The 18,333-nt window shown below is 36.0% G+C and overlaps 1 protein-coding gene and 1 pseudogene across 1 annotated transcript; one reads left to right on the top strand and one right to left on the bottom strand.

Moving 5' to 3' along the window:
- Nucleotides 1-8,090: 8,090 nt before the first annotated feature.
- LOC117033693 (swi5-dependent recombination DNA repair protein 1 homolog) lies at nt 8,091-9,176 on the top strand (annotated as a pseudogene).
- Nucleotides 9,177-13,753: 4,577 nt separating this feature from the next.
- LOC117034046 (COMM domain-containing protein 6-like) lies at nt 13,754-14,188 on the bottom strand. Its single transcript, XM_033126676.1, has one exon. The coding sequence runs from the start codon at nt 14,174-14,176 to the stop codon at nt 13,919-13,921; it is 258 nt and encodes an 85-aa protein (XP_032982567.1). The 5' UTR covers nt 14,177-14,188; the 3' UTR covers nt 13,754-13,918.
- Between the last annotated feature and the right edge of the window lie 4,145 nt (nt 14,189-18,333).

Here is an 18,333-nt window from a genome sequence, read left to right as displayed (position 1 = left end):
GCATCACGTGTATGAGCCACACCCATCCACATGCCTTACTTTGTACACATATCACTCATAAAGATAAGCACCAATAAATACGTACAATTGTTTCTTCTTTGTCACATCAACAATGACAATTTTAGGTTTTTTTAATTTTGCTCTTAAAGTATTTTAAAAGTATGATTTCCTTTTTAATCATGTGTCAAATCAAGGTATGTCACTAGTGAAGTATTTGAATATCATGTGCCTAATCCCACTTTTTACCTGTGGTGTTTGTTTGTTTATTATTTGGTTTGTTTGTCTGTTTAATTAATTAATAGACTTTAGTTTTTTTAGAGGAGTTTTAGAAAAATTGAGCGGAAAGCACAGAGTTCCCAAACACAGTTTCCCTTGTTATTAACAATCTTGCATAAATGTGGTACATGTTACACTTGAGGAGCCAATGCTGATACATTAACTACAGTCCGTAGTTCACTCTTTGTGTTGTACATTCTATGGGTTCTAATAAATGTATAATGACTTGTATGCACATGTATATCATACATAACAGTTTCACTGCTCTGAAAATCCTTTGTGCACACCTACTCATCCTTCCCTCCCTCCTAACCCTGGCAAGCACTAATCATTTTACTGCCTCCATAGTTTTGCCTTTTACAAAATATCATGTAGTTAGAATAGTATATATGTAGCTTTTCAGATTGACTTATTTGACTTAATAATGTACATTTAAGATTCCACCATGTATTTTTGTGATTTGATAGCTCTTTTTATTGTATTGCTGTGTAATATTCCACTGTATGGATGTACCACAGTTTGTTTATCCATTCACCCACTTGAATTGCCAAATTTTGGCAATTATGAAGAAAGGGGTGATCACTTTGTAACTTACATAAATATCCAATAACTATGTTATAAACCTGAAACTAATATAATATTGTTTGTCAACAGTAATGGAAAATGTTTAAATTATTTTTTAAATGAATAAAGCTGTTATAAACAATTGTGTGCAAATTTTTATGTGAACATAAGTTCTCAACTCATTTGAGTGCAATTAAGTTTTCAACTCAAGGAGCATAATTGCTGGATCATACGATAACAATATGTTTCGTTTTGTAAAAAACTGCCAAACTGAAATGCTGTACCATTTTGCATTCCCACGAGCAGTGAATGAGAGGTCCTATTGCTCCACATTATTGCCAGCATTGGGTGTTGTCAATGTGTTGGATTTTAGGCATTCTAATTGATGGGTAGTGGCATCTCATTGTTTTAATTGCAATTTCTAATGACATCGGCATATGACATTGAGCATCTTTTCATAGGTTTATTTGCCATCTGTATGTCTTCTTTGGTGAGGTATCTGTTCAGATCTTTTGCCCATTTTTTTAAATTAGATCATTTTCTTATTGTTGTATTATAAGAAGTCTTTGTATATTTTGGAAACCAGTTCTTTATCAAATATGTGTTTTGCAAAGATTTTCTCAAAATCTGGCTTGTCTTTTCATTCTCTAAAAGGTGTCTTTCACAGAGGAGAAGTTTTTAGTTTCAATAAAGTCCAACTTACCGTTTTTTCATTTGTGTGTCATGCAAAACTTTGCACAACTCAGTGGTTTTTAGGAATTGATAGAGTGTGTAATAGCCATTCACTGAATTTCTCCTTTGCAATCTTTCATTTATTTGACCAGATAATTCCATTTTGAATAAAGTCCCCAAAATAATTGGTACAGTGGTACTGAGTAGCACAACTTACGGTGAAAAATTGAAACCTACTGCCAAACAGTTGAGAATAAATAAGATAAGAGAATATTAACAATATGAAATACTAATTTTGTGTGAAAAATTGCTAGCATATCAACATTCTTTTCATACAAAAATAAATAGAAATGTTAAGCAAAAAAAGCAGCATATAAAATATCATTCATACATTAATTTCAACTAAGAAAAAAATATAGTTTGACAAACAGAAATAAAAGTCCAGTAACATGTAGTCATTAGAAAAGTAGCACTAGACGCTGTAAAACAAATCCTATAACCTCATAGTAAAAGTTTATTTTTCATTCATGCAAAGTTGAACACAAATGCCTCAGGCAAGCGGCAGCTAAGGGCTCAAGCTCCTCCCATCTGTGGCTCTACCATCTCCTAGGCCATGGAGTCCTTGACCAATTACTTCCTCTGCATTTGGCTGGGAGATGAACAAGAGTGTGAGGAGGGATCACACAGGAAGTTTTTATAGTCCAGGTTTGAAAGTTGAACTCACTTGCACCCACGTGGCCACACTTACTTTTAAAGCAGGCTGGGAAAACTGTTCTAGCTGTGTGCACAGGAGACAAAGGAATGCTTTTGTCTCCCATGGCACTCTCTGCATTGGACAAATTGAGACTGATTTTCTTAACCCCTTTGCCGCGATGGTCGAATATATCCAAATGAATATTTCCATCCACTGACTACGGATGGAAACTTCCAGAAAAGAAGTTTAGGAAAGCAGATGTACATTTTTCTATATTTTTGTGTTTTTCAAGAATGAATAACAATAAGAAAAGTTTATACATAAAAATAATGTCATTTATATACAAAGCAGCTCAAATTGTTATTAAATGCATAAAATAGTCAAAAATCAACTTTTTGCTTTTTGTGGATTTCTGAACATTTTGAAGGAAAAAAACACTTGAAATCAATTAAGGCAGCGAAAGTTAAGGCTCCTTTTTCCTTCCAATTTTGCTTAATCAGTAATAATATATAAGTATCTCTTATTATCTTAATCTATTTTGTTCCTGAGTCCAGATTATAAGATTTTAGATACACTTATCTAAGCCTGTTAGGTTCTTGTGTTCAGATAGGAAGAGTTTTGATGGCTAGAATTTATTCATTCTTTCTTTAAAAAAAGAAAATTAAAATTTGCCGCCTCTCTGAGTTCATCCCTGCCCTTCATTTCAGCAACACCTCCTAAATCAACTCTGAGTATTGCCTGTCCTATTTAAAAATTTTATAGCCAGATTACACATTTTGCCAAGGAAACAATGTGTAGCAATCCTTTCCATAAGTGGTGCCTCATTCCTAACCTAAATCTTTTTTTTCTTTTGCAATAAAGCAAAATGTCAAACATTGTTTTCTAAGTAGTACAAAATAACTCTACTTAAATCTTCTAGCCTGCATATTAATTACTAGTGTTTTGTTATGCATTGGTAGCATTCATCAATGTCAGTTCTTATAGAACTGTTTTATGTTAACACATACTTTACGCAAGTATCTGTAAACATGCTATATTTGGGAAGTGAAATATCTTTATTGTAATAATCCATTCTAAAATGTGTTTTTTTTCTATCTCCATGATCACCTTAACATTGTTCTCCAGTTGCCATTTAATTTTAAGAAAACTGTTGTAAAGTGTTTGGAAATTTTTAGAGTGAGTCCGTTATTATTATCTTTAAAAAATTTTTTATGTATTTGCTTTCTGGTTTTTCCAGACATTTACTACTGTCAACTTGTATAAAATGTTCCATACAGGTTCCTAAAGTATATTTACATTTAATCTGTGTTTAAAATAAATAGTATTTTTATATTCACTATATTTAATCTCTGTAATTATGAGTGTCTTTATTTATTTTTCCTACTGAGGTTTTATTATATTCTGTTAATACATATTTTATATTCCAAGATAAATCACTATTAGTTTATGAAAGGCTTTTGTTGCTTAGTTCTTACATTTATTTCTTTATTTTCTAACTACATGTCATTAAGGTAACTATGCAATTGATTTTATGAAGATTACATTAAAGTCTTGCAACTTTGTGAACTTCCAATTTTTTGGTTGATGTCCTTGACTATCTGAATAATTATATTATTAGTAAAAGTTAACTTTCTAACAAGATATCCAGAGACCGTATTTGAGGTTGTCCTTCAACTACATCTTCTTAAACAGTATTTTAAAGTTTCAATAAGATAAAGTTCAATCGGTATCTACTCTTAGTCTTCAATTAAATAAATTGATTAACTAAAACAAAAACTATTTAGAAAGTTATGCAAATTAAAGAAAGTGACAGGTTGGAAATCATGCCATCTGAAAGTAATTGGAATTGGAATTTGATTTCAATAGACATTAAAAGAACAAATTAGCAATAATTTATATCTTAAGTGAGTATATTAAATATAACAAAATAAATGTTATACATGCACTCTTTGTATAACATTGACATTGTACTATAATGGCAAAGGATATCTCTAAAATGAAACCTGAGGGGAGAATTACTGTCAGTTACTAGATCATTAACTATTTTGGATGTTATAACATCACCACCTACTGGAGAATTAAAATCAGAAGGTTTTCATTTTGGAAATCCTCATAAATAACAATATTTATTAAATTCAGACATTCCTAGATTCATAGCATTTTTTTCAGGTATTGAGATCCTAACCCCTTTCCTAACAAACATAATAAAGTAGACATAGAAGGACTACACAGTTCAATGATTTGCCCCAAATCACGCTACTGATTATATATAAAACGATTATATAAGACCAATTATATATCAGCCTATACTTCAGGTCGACTAATTCTCTCCCCTGTGATCTGTATTCTATAATTTTCCCTTCCAGGGTGACAGACACCATGTTTATTGCAATAATGGCTGAAACACTCAGGAAGTGAAAGCAAAGTTGGTTTTCCTACCACAAATATTTATCGCAATTTCCCATTTTTCTTTTACTGCCTCATAGAATAATTAAGAGCTAAATGTCTAAGTTTTGTGTTTTCTTCTACAAATGCAATCTAGTTTCTCATATCTCCCTTTTATTTTCTCACCCATAATTAAAGAAAGAAGATATCACTTTTGAACTCTCTGACTGACAATTTAAGACTATTGGAAATTGTGTGGGAATAATAGGCTCCCTCTTAAACTGTAAGTGAGGGAGTAATTTGGTGCCAAAGTTTGCTACTAATTTTATAGTAACTATCAAAAATGTAGATCACATAGCCTTTGACACTACAATTCCACTTCTAGGAATTTATTCTATAAATAATTTTGCACAAATATTCATTGTAGCATTAGTGGTGATAGCAAAAACAAAACAAACTGGAAACAACCTAAATGTTATTAATAGGAAACAGATACAATAAATTATAGGACATTGATACAACCATACTACATGTGCAACTGTTTTTTAAAATGGCATAGTTCTATGCACACTTATAAGAAAAGAAGACTAAACTTTATATTTCAAGAAAAAGAGCCAGTATTTGCATTATACAAGGTCTGACAATCAAGTTCGTGAACTTTGTTGCAACAATGTTTCTAACCTTTTTGATATCAGAGAAATTATTCAGAATTTGTACCAATTGGATAGTTAACCGAGTTTACTATTTGGAAGTGCTGAAAAGGCTGTGTGAAAAAGTTGGACGACCTGAACTTTAAGCCAACAATTCATGGCTCTTGCATCACAACAATGCACTAGCTCACATGACACTGTCTCTGATGGAGTTTTTAGCCAGTAAACAAATAACTGTATTGGAATACCCTCCCTACTCACCTGATCCGGCCCCCAATGACTTTTATTGTTTTATATTTATTTATTTATTTATTTATTTTTCAATGACTTCTTCCTTTACTCGAAGATAAAGGAAATACTGAAAGGAAGACATTTTGATGACATTCAGGACATCAAGGGTAATACGACAACAACTCTGATGGCCATTCCAGAAAAAAGAGTTCCAAAATTGCTTTGAAGAGTAGACTAGGCACTGGTATCGGTGCATAGCTTCCCAAGGGGAGGACTTCGAAGGTGACTGCAGTGATATTCAGCCATGAGGTATGTAGCACTTTTTCTAGGATTAGTTCACGAAATTCATTGTTGACCTCATATGTGTATTATTATTCCACTGTGTAAAACTTTATAATTTATAAACATTTACAATAAATATATATCAATATACAACTTTACATAAAACGTATTTTATAAAAATATGATAAATATACATAAATAAATATATACATAAATAAATAAATGTATTTGTTTATACATTGAAAGGTCTCTAGGACATGTTACACATTTTTCAAGTTATGACTCATAGCAAAACAATTGTCCTACAGTCTGGGATAGACTGGAGGGGATTTAGGAACATCTATGTTGAGCTTGGTACAAAAAAGAATCATGATGTTTTCTCCATATTTCAAAATTATTATAAAATTCACATAATATTTGGAAATATATTAAATACTAAATTTAAACTTCAATAGTTGTTTTCAAATATTTCATGGATTTCTAAGTTTGCCATAGCTAATACAATTTTTAATACATATACGATTTTATGCTCGAAATGGCTACATATAATTCCTAATCAAGATGCTTTAAAAATGATTTAATCTAAAAACCACAATGAGATATCACCTCACCCCAGTCAGAATGGCTATCATCAACAAGACAAATAGTAACAAGTGTTGGAGAGGCTGTGGAGAAAAAGGAACCCTCATACACTGCTGGTGAGAATGCAGCCTGGTGCAGTCGTTATGGAAGGCAGTGTGGAGGTTCCTCAAAAAATTACGAATAGAATTACCACATGACCCAGCAATCCCTCTCCTGGGTATCTACCCAAAAAATCTGAAAACATTTATACATAAAGACACGTGTGCTCCAATGTTCATTGCAGCTTTGTTTACGGTGGCCAAGACATGGAAACAACCAAAATGTCCTTCGATAGATGAATGGATAAAGAAGTTGTGGTATATGTACACAATGGAATACTATTCGGCGGTAAGAAAAGATGACATAGGAACATTTGTGACAACATGGATGGATCTTGAGAGTATAATGCTAAGCGAAATAAGTCAGACAGAAAAAGCAGAGAACCATATGATTTCACTGATATGTGGCATATAAACCAAAAACAACAAAAGAACAAGAAAAACAAATGAGAAACAAAAACTCATAGACACAGACAATAGTTTAGTGATTACCAGAGGGTAAGGGGGGGTGGTGGGAGACAAGGGTAAGGGGGATCAAATATATGGTGAAGGAAGGAGAACTGACTCTGGGTGGTGAACACACAATGGGATTTATAGATGATGTAATACAGAATTGTACACCTGAAATCTATGTAATTTCACTAACAATTGTCACCCCAATAAATTAAAAAAAAATGATTTAATCTAACTCTTGATGGCCAGCATTGATGAAAAACTTCATTGCACTAGTTCACAATAAAAAAATTTTACAACCAAGCAAAAATTGTCACATAGCTGAGACTCTCTTTTTTAATTGAATATCTTTTCCTTTTCCTTTATTGATAACTATAATGTCACAATTTCTTTGGTGATGTGAATGGATTTCCAAGTTAATCAAACATTACCATAGCAGGTATTTCACAATCTAAATAATCTGATTTGCAAAAAATGTGCCTTGCTAGAGACATCATCCTCAAAGCAGTTTAGATGCCTGTAAAAGGTCATGTGAGCCCCAAGTAGACAGAATTATATAATACATGCGGTGTACTAAGTTGAATAGGGTCCCTCCAAAATTCATGTCCACCCAGAACCAGAGAATGTGACTTTATTTGTAATAAGCATCTTTGCAAATGTAATTAAGGTAAGGTTGAAGATAATATCATCCTGGATTGGGATTGGCCCAAAATCCAATCAGAATGTCCTTAAAAGAGAAAAAGGAGAAGACACAAGGACACACAGAAGAAGACCATGTGAATACAGAGGCAGGTATTGGAGTGATGCATCTACAAGGCAAGGAATGTCAAGGATTGAGGGCTACCACTAGAGGCTGGGAGAGAGACAGGGAATGGATTCTTCCTCAGAGCCACTGGAAGGAACCAATGTTATAAGCATGTTGACTTCAGAATTGTGGCCTCCAGAACTGTGAGAGAATAAATGTCTATTTTAAACCACCCAGTTTGCAATAATTTGTCATAGCAGCCCTGGGACAGTAAGGTACATGGATACCACTCACAGAGAGGGCCCAGTCCCTGGGATGGGACCTATCAGGACCGGGCTGCTGCCCATGCTTTCTGCACTCTGGGGATGGTGGAGGGAAGTGGATGTCTGAGAGATGGACTTTCTCTGGGTCATCTGTGGCTGTGGAGTACAGAACTCCATTTTCTCGAGGTAAACCAAGATTTCATTTTCAAGATGGAAAGTCCCTCTGACTAAGCCGTGATTTTACCCAGGCCCGTTTAAGTCCATCATCTCCCCATTTCAATAGCTCAAGAAAACAACCTATGAGAGCAACACTTAGAGGACGATTAAGGAAAACAACATCTTCATTCAATCCGTGTTACAGTGTATTAAAACATTTTAAAACGGAGAATGAAGAAAACAATCAGAACGTTTCAGAGAAACTAGCCTCTCCAATAGAGGAAAACTGGAATTTCAAGAAAAATTTAAACACATAGACAGTAAACTTGAAGAAAAAAACGTATTTGAAAAATACCGTCTTGCTAAGCGAAATAAGTCAGACAGAAAAAGTCAAGAACCATATGACTTCACTGATATGTGACATATAAAACTGAAAGCAACATAGAAACAAGACAAACAAACAACGACACAAAAACTCATAGACACAGACAACAGTTTAGTGCTTACCAGACGGTAAGGGGAAGGGGATGGTAGAAGAGGGTAGGTAAAGGAGGTCAAATATATGGTAATAGAAGGAAAACTGAGTCTGGAGGTGAGCACACAATGTGATATAGAGATATTGAATTGTACACTTGAAATCTATGTAATTTTCTAACCATCGTAACCCCAATAAATTTAATAAATAAAAGAATAATAACAATAAATAAAAAAGGAAGAAAAATACCATCAAGAATACCAATGCATGTGAATCTCAATCACTTGACACTGGGTCTCCAAAATGATTTTGTGAATTACAATCTTCTCAAAAGAGTCTTAAATGAAGAAAAAGCAAAATTGGTGAAGCAGGTTCATGAGAAAGAAGACCTTCTTCTGAGGTGACAACTAGTTAAAATTTGGAGCTCAAAGAATGACTTGTTTTGGTTACAGTTGTTAATAAAGAAGTGGAGACGCAGTAGCTGGCTGTTGCTTTGAGAGTTGCAGACAGCCATGTCTGAGGAGAACAAGACATTCTTTACTCAGCTGATAGATCACTGTGGGTTAGATGATAAATTGCCACACTATGACAGAAATGAAGACGAATTTATAAGAGTTTCATTCATAATGTTTTCTCCCGAATATCTTTGAAAATGACAAGTTAAATAAAATATACATTTTGAAGGAAGATGTAACCCATTAGGGCTTAGAGAAAAGTGTCCATGTGAACATCAATTTAGGGCACTCTGTTATATAAGCTTGAACTAAGTTCTACAATGAAAATATGGCATTGGGGTAAACTTATCAAAGAAAATTTGACAGTTAAAGAAATGTGGGGAAAAATTAAATCATGTTGAAAAAAATAATTTGGATAATTCTGGGAGTGAGTTTTAATACATTGTTTTGTTCATTGTGGTAAAAAGTTTTATGTTAAATGTTTCAAATGTCCAATCTGGTGAATGTCTAAACCTAAACTGGTCTGAAAGTGCCTGACTCTCTCCTAAGTTTATGACCCTTGTTTCCATTCATTTACCACTAGATGGTCAGTCTAGCAGGTAATTAAATTCACATGTCCAAAATTTTTGAATAATAATAACAATATACATGGAGATAAAAATTGGGGGCCACTGCACAAACTAAAAGCCTTTGCCCACTTCCCATCCCCAAGCTGCTCTGTGTATCCTGCATCAGGCCCTTTGGCCTGCATCTAGAATGGCATTGTCACCCAAACTCTCTCACCTGCAGAAGCAGATGCCCAGACAGCGACCCCAGCCACGCATGCCCTCCTTCTCCTTCCCCATCACAGCACTCTGGCCTTGTGCCCCATCCCTCAGCCTGTGCTAGGCCCCACGCTGGTCAGGCACCCTCAGAAATGTGACAGTTTGGGAACCCCAGGTGTTCCTTGGGCTGAGGGAGCAGTAACCTATGGAACAACTGGACTCTTCCAGGAAGTTCAGCAGTTATTTCAGGGATGTGCATCTGGGGTGGGGTGTCCCACAGGGGGAAGGAGAGTTTTCATGTTTGCTTTACACACTGCTATGCTGGTTGAATGATTGTAACCATCACTATGTATTTTATAGTACTTTTAAGTCATTTACTTGTATACATAATGTAAAAAAAAAAAATAGATACATCATATGGGAGAACATTTTCACAGGGGGAAAAAAATATCCCCTTCCTCTATGTTCTCACGTCCCCAATACCTGGACTTCCTGGATCTCCCAAGACACTCCCCTGCACCCTCACTGTGTCCTGTTCCCTCTTCCTCTTGTATCTGCTCAGGACCCTGGCTCCACTGCAGGAGAGCTAGCTAATCTCGACTAAGTGCAGGATGTGCTGTATTAATAGTGGAAAACAAGACCAGGTTTTAGCCGCCAGTTGACCTTTGCTCAAACATGTCTCTTCCACATAACGTGGCCACATGTTTCACCTGCTCTGAGCATGTTTCCTAGTGTGAGCGTGTATATGTGGGGATGATAATGTCCATCTCTCCAACCTGGGAGAATTTGATGGCATGATGAAGGCAGAGATGCCTGACCCAGACGGGGCGGGTTATTACAGTTCTGGGGATAGGCAGTGACTGACGTCAGAAACCCAGAAGGGGCTCCCACATCACTTCTGCTTCTCTCCAGAGGTTGGCTTCTTTCTTTTATTTTCTCTGTCTCGTAGTTCTTTGTGACTCTTGCCTCCATGGCAGAAAACGGCTGCCCACGCTTTGTATGTTTTAACTCCAGCCCCTGGCGCAGTCTAACCAAGTCTGAATCCCACCTCCATGTTCTGGGCGAGAGAACCAGGTTAGCCAAGCTTGGGTGACAACTGCCAACCCATTTATCTGTGTTCAAGGGTCAGAGTCATATTCGTGGCTGCCAGGTCCCATCTCTGTGGATAAGGTGCAATCATGAACTAGGGAACACCCAAAACCTTAGCACTGCTGCTAACTAATTGTGCTACCTGGGTCTTCTCATAACCTGTCTCTTTCCCTCAACCATTAAATAGAAGAACTGAACTATGATTTCTAAAGTTCTTTTGAGTTCTAAATTCTATGGTCCAATGATTCAAATAGAAGGGATTTTAGGAAGTACAGCTGATAAGCAGAGGTTGGGAGTTGGGAGAACTAAGATGGTCAAGACCCAGGCTTCTTTGAATGATAATCTAGCCACACTGTTCTATCTGTGAGTGAAGTCAGTTCCCCTGTAAGGCAAACAAACAGAAGCACATTTGGTTAAAGATCCAAATTGTCTTAGATGTAGGCAGATACATACAGCAGGTCCTTGAATAACATAGTTTCATTCAATGTCGTTTTGTTATAAGGTTAATGAGATGCTATCAGACTTAACTCTATCAATTAGCCTGTGGTAAAATTGGTTTCCGTTATCCATCATTTTCATTAAAATCACAGGACCTATCCACTACATCAAATGAGGGCTTACCGTATTCTCAAGGTCTTCAGTGCTTTGGTGACTGGGGTCCAGAGTCAATCAACCTAATCTCCATGATGTACTCATGTGGGCTTAGAACGCGGCTAGATACAGTTGTTCAAAAGGAATATAATGTTTATAATGTAAAGTATTTATACACTATCACTTCTTTAACAGTACCTATAGTTCTAAAAATATGCAAAATCAAGGTTTATAAATGTAATTGTATGTCAACATTCTCTAGAATGTTTTTATTTATAAGACCCACAGAACATACTCTTTTGAAAGGGAAAGAACCTACTGAAATAAAAATAATTAATTCTTTATTTGTCTCTTTTCTTTATATAGACTTTGGTACTTTAATATCCTTAAGGTAAAGAACTGTTAGAATTTGTTTTCTGGAATAAATTTTTCTTTGTTTTTAGAGCTTTTTTGAGGGGAATTGACAAATAAAACTGCAAGATATTTAAAGTGTATGTGATGAGTAGATACATATATACTGTGACAAAATTCCTGCAGTCAAGTTGACACATCCATAGCCTTACATATTTCCTTTGTTTCTTGATGAGAACACTGAAGATCTACTCATCAAATTTCAATTACACAATACAATATTATCAACTATAGTCACCATGATATTTATTATACCCTCAGACCTTATTCATCTTACCACTGGAAGTTTGTACCCTTTTACCAACCTCTCCCCATTTCCACTTCCAGTACCTGGCAACCACCATCTACTCTCTGTTTCTATGAGTTTGGCTTTTTTTTAGATTCCACATATAAGTGATACCAAGTAGTATTTGTTTTTTGTCATTCTCCAGCTTATTTCACTTAGCACAATGGCTAGTTAATTATTAGCTCCTGGGCTCCCTAGGTGGTTATCTCTTCCTGGCCAGTGACACTCTTTGAAAATCTCTGACTTATGACTGGGCAACAACCATGGGAAATACCCATTACTGCTGCTTTGCGCAGTCCAAAATGCTCCACTTACCTTTGGCCATAGTTACGGATTTAACAGACATGTTCCCCTAGCCTCTCTCTCTAAGGCTGTTACTCCCAGCGTCAGACACTGTTATATATGAGGGCACGATGCTGAAGAAGGACAATAGGAGCCTGAAACTAACTCTTTTGATCAAATTAATTCCCATTACCTAGAAAAAAGTGGAAGACAAATAAAATCTTAAAAGAGGGAGCTAGCAAGAGCTTCTCTCTATTTTTCCAACTGTAAAGAGCAAAGAAACAGACAGAAACAATATCTAGGTTGTTTAACTTTGGATCTCATCTTTTCTTGGCTAGAGAAGAATCAAATAGTAACAGGCCCAAACCAGTCTCTCCCAGTTTCAAAAGCCAGACGGTTCTTTTCATTCAAGAATACAATTATTGTTTTAGCCTTATACCTCATAACTCAAAGATTTTTTCTTTTTCAGATTTATACTTTGTCAATGAAGAATAACTTATTGGTTCTATGAAATGTAAACTCAACTGTCAGGCTCACTTCTCTTGGCAGGGAGGATCTTTGTGTCATAGAAGGAATTTAGGGTGAAATTTTATAGTGCATTCTTGTTATTCGTCTTTACTGCCCTAATTTTTGTCCTTACTCTGAGAGTGGTGAATGAGAGTGTTTGTCTTGGGACAAGGAGAGGGGTGAAGGGTGGGAGTTGGGAAGGGCCTGGGGAAATGGAGAAGGAAAGCAATAGGTATTTATTAAATTTCCAGAGAGAGAGTGCTTTCCACACAGATGAAGGTTTAAAGAATAGCTTGGTTAAAATTTACAATCAAATCAACTAATAAAATTTGATTATACTAGATGCTTAATTTAAGTAATTTTTTGAAACTTTCTTTCCCAGGCTATTATGAAATGAATGGAAACAACCACTGAGAATTTCACATCAGTAATTCATCTCTCTCTCTGTGTCTCTCTCTCTCTTCCTTTCTCCCTCTCTCTCTCTCCCCCCACTCTCTTTTGTTGTACCAAATTTAGCTTTATATTTCAACATAATAGCAATCACAGTAATATATTTAATCTTCTCTTACCGTGTTTCCCCGAAAATAAGACCTAGCCAGACAATCAGCTCTAATGCGTCTTTTGGAGCAAAAATTAATATAAGACCCAGTCTTATTTTACTATAAGACCGGGTATAATATAATGTAATATAATAACATAATATAATAAATATAATATAACATAACATACCGGGTCTTATACAGTATTGTATAAGACTGGGTCTTATATTAATATTTGCTCCAAAAGACGCATTAGAGCTCATTGTCCGGCTAGGTCTTATTTTTGGGGATATAGGGTATGTATTTTTTTTTCTATCTGTCTGATTTTTTTTGTTTAAAAAAATGGAAAAACAAACGTGTAATTGTCATTCAATAAATATCATTTGATCCTTATGCAGTTTTGTTGTAGAAAGTGAAGTCCATGACTTTAGGATGATGATAGCAATTTATCAACCAACTAATCAGTTTTTACAGAGTTTCAATAATTGCAGCAATTTCCTTGAATTGTCGGTAGAAATTCTGAAACGGTGGAATTGTCATTTCAAAAGACTTGTTTTGTACTTGGCTTGAACGCTCTCCCACTTTTAGCGTCACGGCAACTTTAGGATACTTAAGTGATCTGCAACTGTCCAAGCTCACAGCCATGCCCAGTTTCCACTGAAAATCTAGAAGCTGGTTGGTGACCTCGGCCTTAGCATCCAGCAGAGGCTCGCTAGACCCTTCCATGGCAACTGTCCCGGGAGCTCACCACCGACTCCGGTCAGGGTATGTATTTTTTTATGTAACACTGTATTCCTGAGAATTTCACCTTCTCATGTTCAATAAAGGTTGAGAAGAAGGTGAAGCTGGAGCTGGATTCTCAAGTTACAGTTGGTCTGTTGGCTGGTGCTCCCTCTGGTGGATCTTTTCTGCATTGCACGTGCTTTTTCGTTTTTTTGTGTTTTTTTTTTGTGTGCAGGAACACTTCATTCATAGGCCAAGAAACATCACATAAAGCCAAGAACGATCAGGAAATCAACTCAGAAGATTGCTGCATGATCACAAATGCATGAATCTGATAAGATTGAACTGATTGTATTCACCAGAATTCTTCTAAGGGAAATAGTTAAAAAGTAATGGCTTAATAATAGCTCTGAGTGGCAGATTAAACTGCAAGGGAGTGCTTAATAATAACTGTTTTAAAATGTTTGCTCTTATTGACAAAGTATGGGGAATTTGGATTTGGGGATTGGAAAAGGAGAAATTCCACCCTCACCCTGGGGACAGTGTAGCATAGTAGAGTAGGGGCCACAGAAAATATACGCTAACTAGTGTTTGAGTGAACCGCTTAGAATAACCTGAGATGCCGAACCCTTCCCCAAATCCTTCCCCAAATCTAGAGCTGAGAAGACAGAAAAATAAAGGCCTTTGCAATAAGTCTAAGGAAAAATAACAATAAACCTCGAGTTTAGATATGAAACTTTCTGACACTTTTGAGGAGTGAGGAAGGTAATGTGTATGTCAAAGAAGATGACAGCATGTGCTTTGGCAAAGTCATTGATCATGGAGCTTAGAGAAAACCTTTTTGTGTTTCTATAGAGTTGGGGCGTACTGAATACATTTTGCTTAAAAAGGTTGGATCCTGGGCTGGGAACAAGCCTGGGGAAGATAATTTACAACTTTATAAATATAGACATTCAGAGAAAGTACTCCAGAAGTTCTCATGTTTACGCAGCAAGGGAAAATGAGGCCCAGGACTATGGGGACATCTCCAGGTTATAAAAAAGACACCAGGGCTCATGTGGCCCTTGGAGAGATGTATTTACATTCCAAAAGATTAGCCTGGGAACCCAAGACCCTTTCCATCCCATCTCCAGGAATCAAAGGTGTCTCCCTCCTTTCAGGCCTCTTTCTCCAGTGTGTAAACAGAAAAAAATCCATTTTTTTCCTCCTTCCCTCACCTATTGCAAATCTAGCCATTTGTCAAACCAGATGAAAGCACTGGAGGAAAAAAAAAGAGGTTTTGATTTGAGACATCTAGATGAAAGTAACAGTTGAAAAGACAGTTGAAAATGCAGGTCCAAAGTGATGGTAAGAAGTAAGTATTGGAAAAATAGATTGGGGACTCCTAAATGTAGTTAATCCTCTATTCCAAAACTCCATCTTTGCAAATTCGCCTACTCAATAAAATGTGTTTGCAACCCCCAAATCGATACTCATGGGGCTTTTGTGGTCATTCGCGGACATGCACAGAAGCAAACAACTGAGTTGCCCCGTGAGCATGTTCCCAGCTGAGGACAAACAAGGAAAGGTTCTGCTTTCTTGTTTCAGCTCTTCTACTACAAATGAACTCATGGTCTATTTATGTCGCATTTTATGCATTTTTGTGCAGTTTGTTGGTGATTTTGCTGTGGAAAATGGCCCCAAGCGTAATACAGAATTGCTGTTTCTCAGTCCAAGTTCCTAAGTCCAAGAAGGCTGTGATGTGCCTTCTGGAGAAAATGTATGTATTAGATAAGCTCCCCTCAGGCATGAGTTATGGTGCTGTTGGCTGAGAGTTCATATTAATGAATCAGCAACATGTATTAAATAAGATTCATTCAACAAAAACAAGCATAAAACAAGGGTATATATCAATCAGTTGACAAAACTGTGCCCAAGACCTTGCAGAAAACTGACCCTGTATTTTTGGAGCAATGGTTCAGTATCCACTAATTCAGTGTTCTCGACAACTTTATAGAACATAACTACTGCAAATAATGAGAATTTTCTGTGTACAAATAGTATGTAGAAGAGTGGATGATACTGAGTAGTGAAAGTATACACAGTGAGAAAATAGAGGGCTGAAGACAGAATTCTAGGGAACACCACTACTTAGAGGGTAGACAGGAGATAAAATGTTAGGGGAGCTCAAAAGAAATGGTCAGGTAAGTAAGGAGAAAATGATGAGAATTACTTTGAGGAAATTACAGAAAGTGAACAGTTGTGAATGTCAGAAGCTGCAAAAAATCTTCCAGAAGACACATAGAGGAATAAAAGAAAAACATATACTTTAAAATAAAATGGACCAGAATTTAAAATTTAGTTCTGCTACCTCATAGCTGGGTGATATGATCATGGAAATTCATCTTATGTCTCTGGTCCTCAATTATTTCTTTTGTAGAATGGAGACAAATCCTAACTAGAAGGTTGTTATAGATTACAGAAAATAACATACTCGTATGCAACCCATGCAAATAAGCAAATATATTCTGTAAATATTAAAAAGCCAAGATTAAACTGTTTAAAGGATGAAATAGGGCCATTGTGTCCTACAACAATCTCTGATCATGGCTTCAGTGATGTTCCTGCATAAGTAAAATTATACAAGTGTGAGTTTCATTTAGGTTGGGCAGTTCAAATTGGATATTTATTAGTCTACGATGGGTAGGCCTGCATTTTATTCTTTCTTTGCTGATATACCTTGTTATTTCTTGACTTTCCATGAATGGAAAATGAGAAATAGTCAAACCTGCGTTTGAGTTATGATCCCTATTTCCTTCATTCGTTCACTTGTACTCATTAAAAAGTACATATTATGTCCCAAGTTCTACGTTAAGGCACTAGAGATAAAGACGTGACCAATGGCCTCCCTGATATTACAGTCTAATGGAAAGAAAACAATAAGTATAACAAGTATTAATGTTAAGTTTCCAGTTTAAGCAGCCCCAGAAACAAGACATATTATATGTTGAAGCAAGTGTGAGACAGAAATTCCTAGGAGATATTTTATATAGAATAACTTCCATGATTCTTAAACCCCCAGGATTACTTTGAGAACATAAAATAGTTAGAGGATAAAGGGAGAGTGAGATACTTGTGATCCTATTTCTTTGGAGAACAATGGGAAGAGGCACTATACGAGGTCTGACAAATAAGTTCACGAACTCATCCTAGAAAAAGTGCTTCGTACCTCATTGCTAAATATCACTAGTACTACTCCCCTTGGGAAGCTATGCACCGATACCAGTGCCTAGTCTACCCTTCAAAGCAATTTTGGAACTCTTTTTCTGGAATGGCAATCAGAGCTGTTGTCATATTACCCTTGATGTCCTGAATGTCATCAAAATGTCTTCCTCTCAATATTTTCTTTATCTTTGGATAAAGAAAGAAGTCATTGGGGGCCAGATCAGGTGAGTAGGGAGTGTGTTCCAATACAGTTATTTGTTTACTGGCTAAAAACTCCCTCACAGACAGTGTCGTGTGAGCTGGTGCATTGTCGTGATGCAAGAGCCATGAATTGCTGGCGAAAAGTTCAGGTCGTCTAACTTTTTCATGCAGCCTTTTCAGCACTTGCAAGTAGTAAACTTGGTTAATTGTTTGTCCAGTTGGTACAAATTCATAATGAATAATCCCTCTGATATCAAGAAAGGTTAGCAACATCGTTGCAACAAGTTCACCAAACTTAATTGTCTGACCTCGTAGTTTTCATCACAAGCTAAGAGAGGGGGACTTCAAAGGGACCATGTGAATATCGGTTGATATTTTTATTCATGTTAACAAGATGTAAGTGAAACAACACAAACATCATGATAACTGAATGATACATGAGCAACTTCTTTCTTGAACTGGCTAATAATTTTCAAATACAGGAAGAATATGTCCTTTTTTCCCCCTTTTTTGCTATTCACAATATAACAGCTAAAGGCATGGCATGCCTTTAAGTTTTAACTTCACTGTAGACATTTTCTCTAACACATTCTTAAATCTAGAGTAGACAATCAACAAAACAATAGATCAAACTCTTATTTGTGATGTTTTCCAATTTCTGAGGTATAAATACTCCCACCATGGTAAATTTCAAAATACCAACATGCTGTTACTGAATGCAGAGTTAGGAAGAGGTGTGCAGTAGCATATGGTAT

This window comes from Rhinolophus ferrumequinum, chromosome 14 (assembly GCF_004115265.2).
Source record: "Rhinolophus ferrumequinum isolate MPI-CBG mRhiFer1 chromosome 14, mRhiFer1_v1.p, whole genome shotgun sequence".
Lineage (NCBI taxonomy): Eukaryota > Metazoa > Chordata > Mammalia > Chiroptera > Rhinolophidae > Rhinolophus > Rhinolophus ferrumequinum.
The sequence above is the reverse complement of the archived record's forward strand: the minus strand, read 5'-3'. Positions and strand labels throughout refer to the sequence as shown.

Excerpts from the sequence above, each read along its gene's own strand:
- LOC117034046 (XM_033126676.1), bottom strand. The coding sequence starts at position 14,176 with ATGGAAGGGTCTAGCGAGCCTCTGCTGGATGCTAAGGCCGAGGTCACC.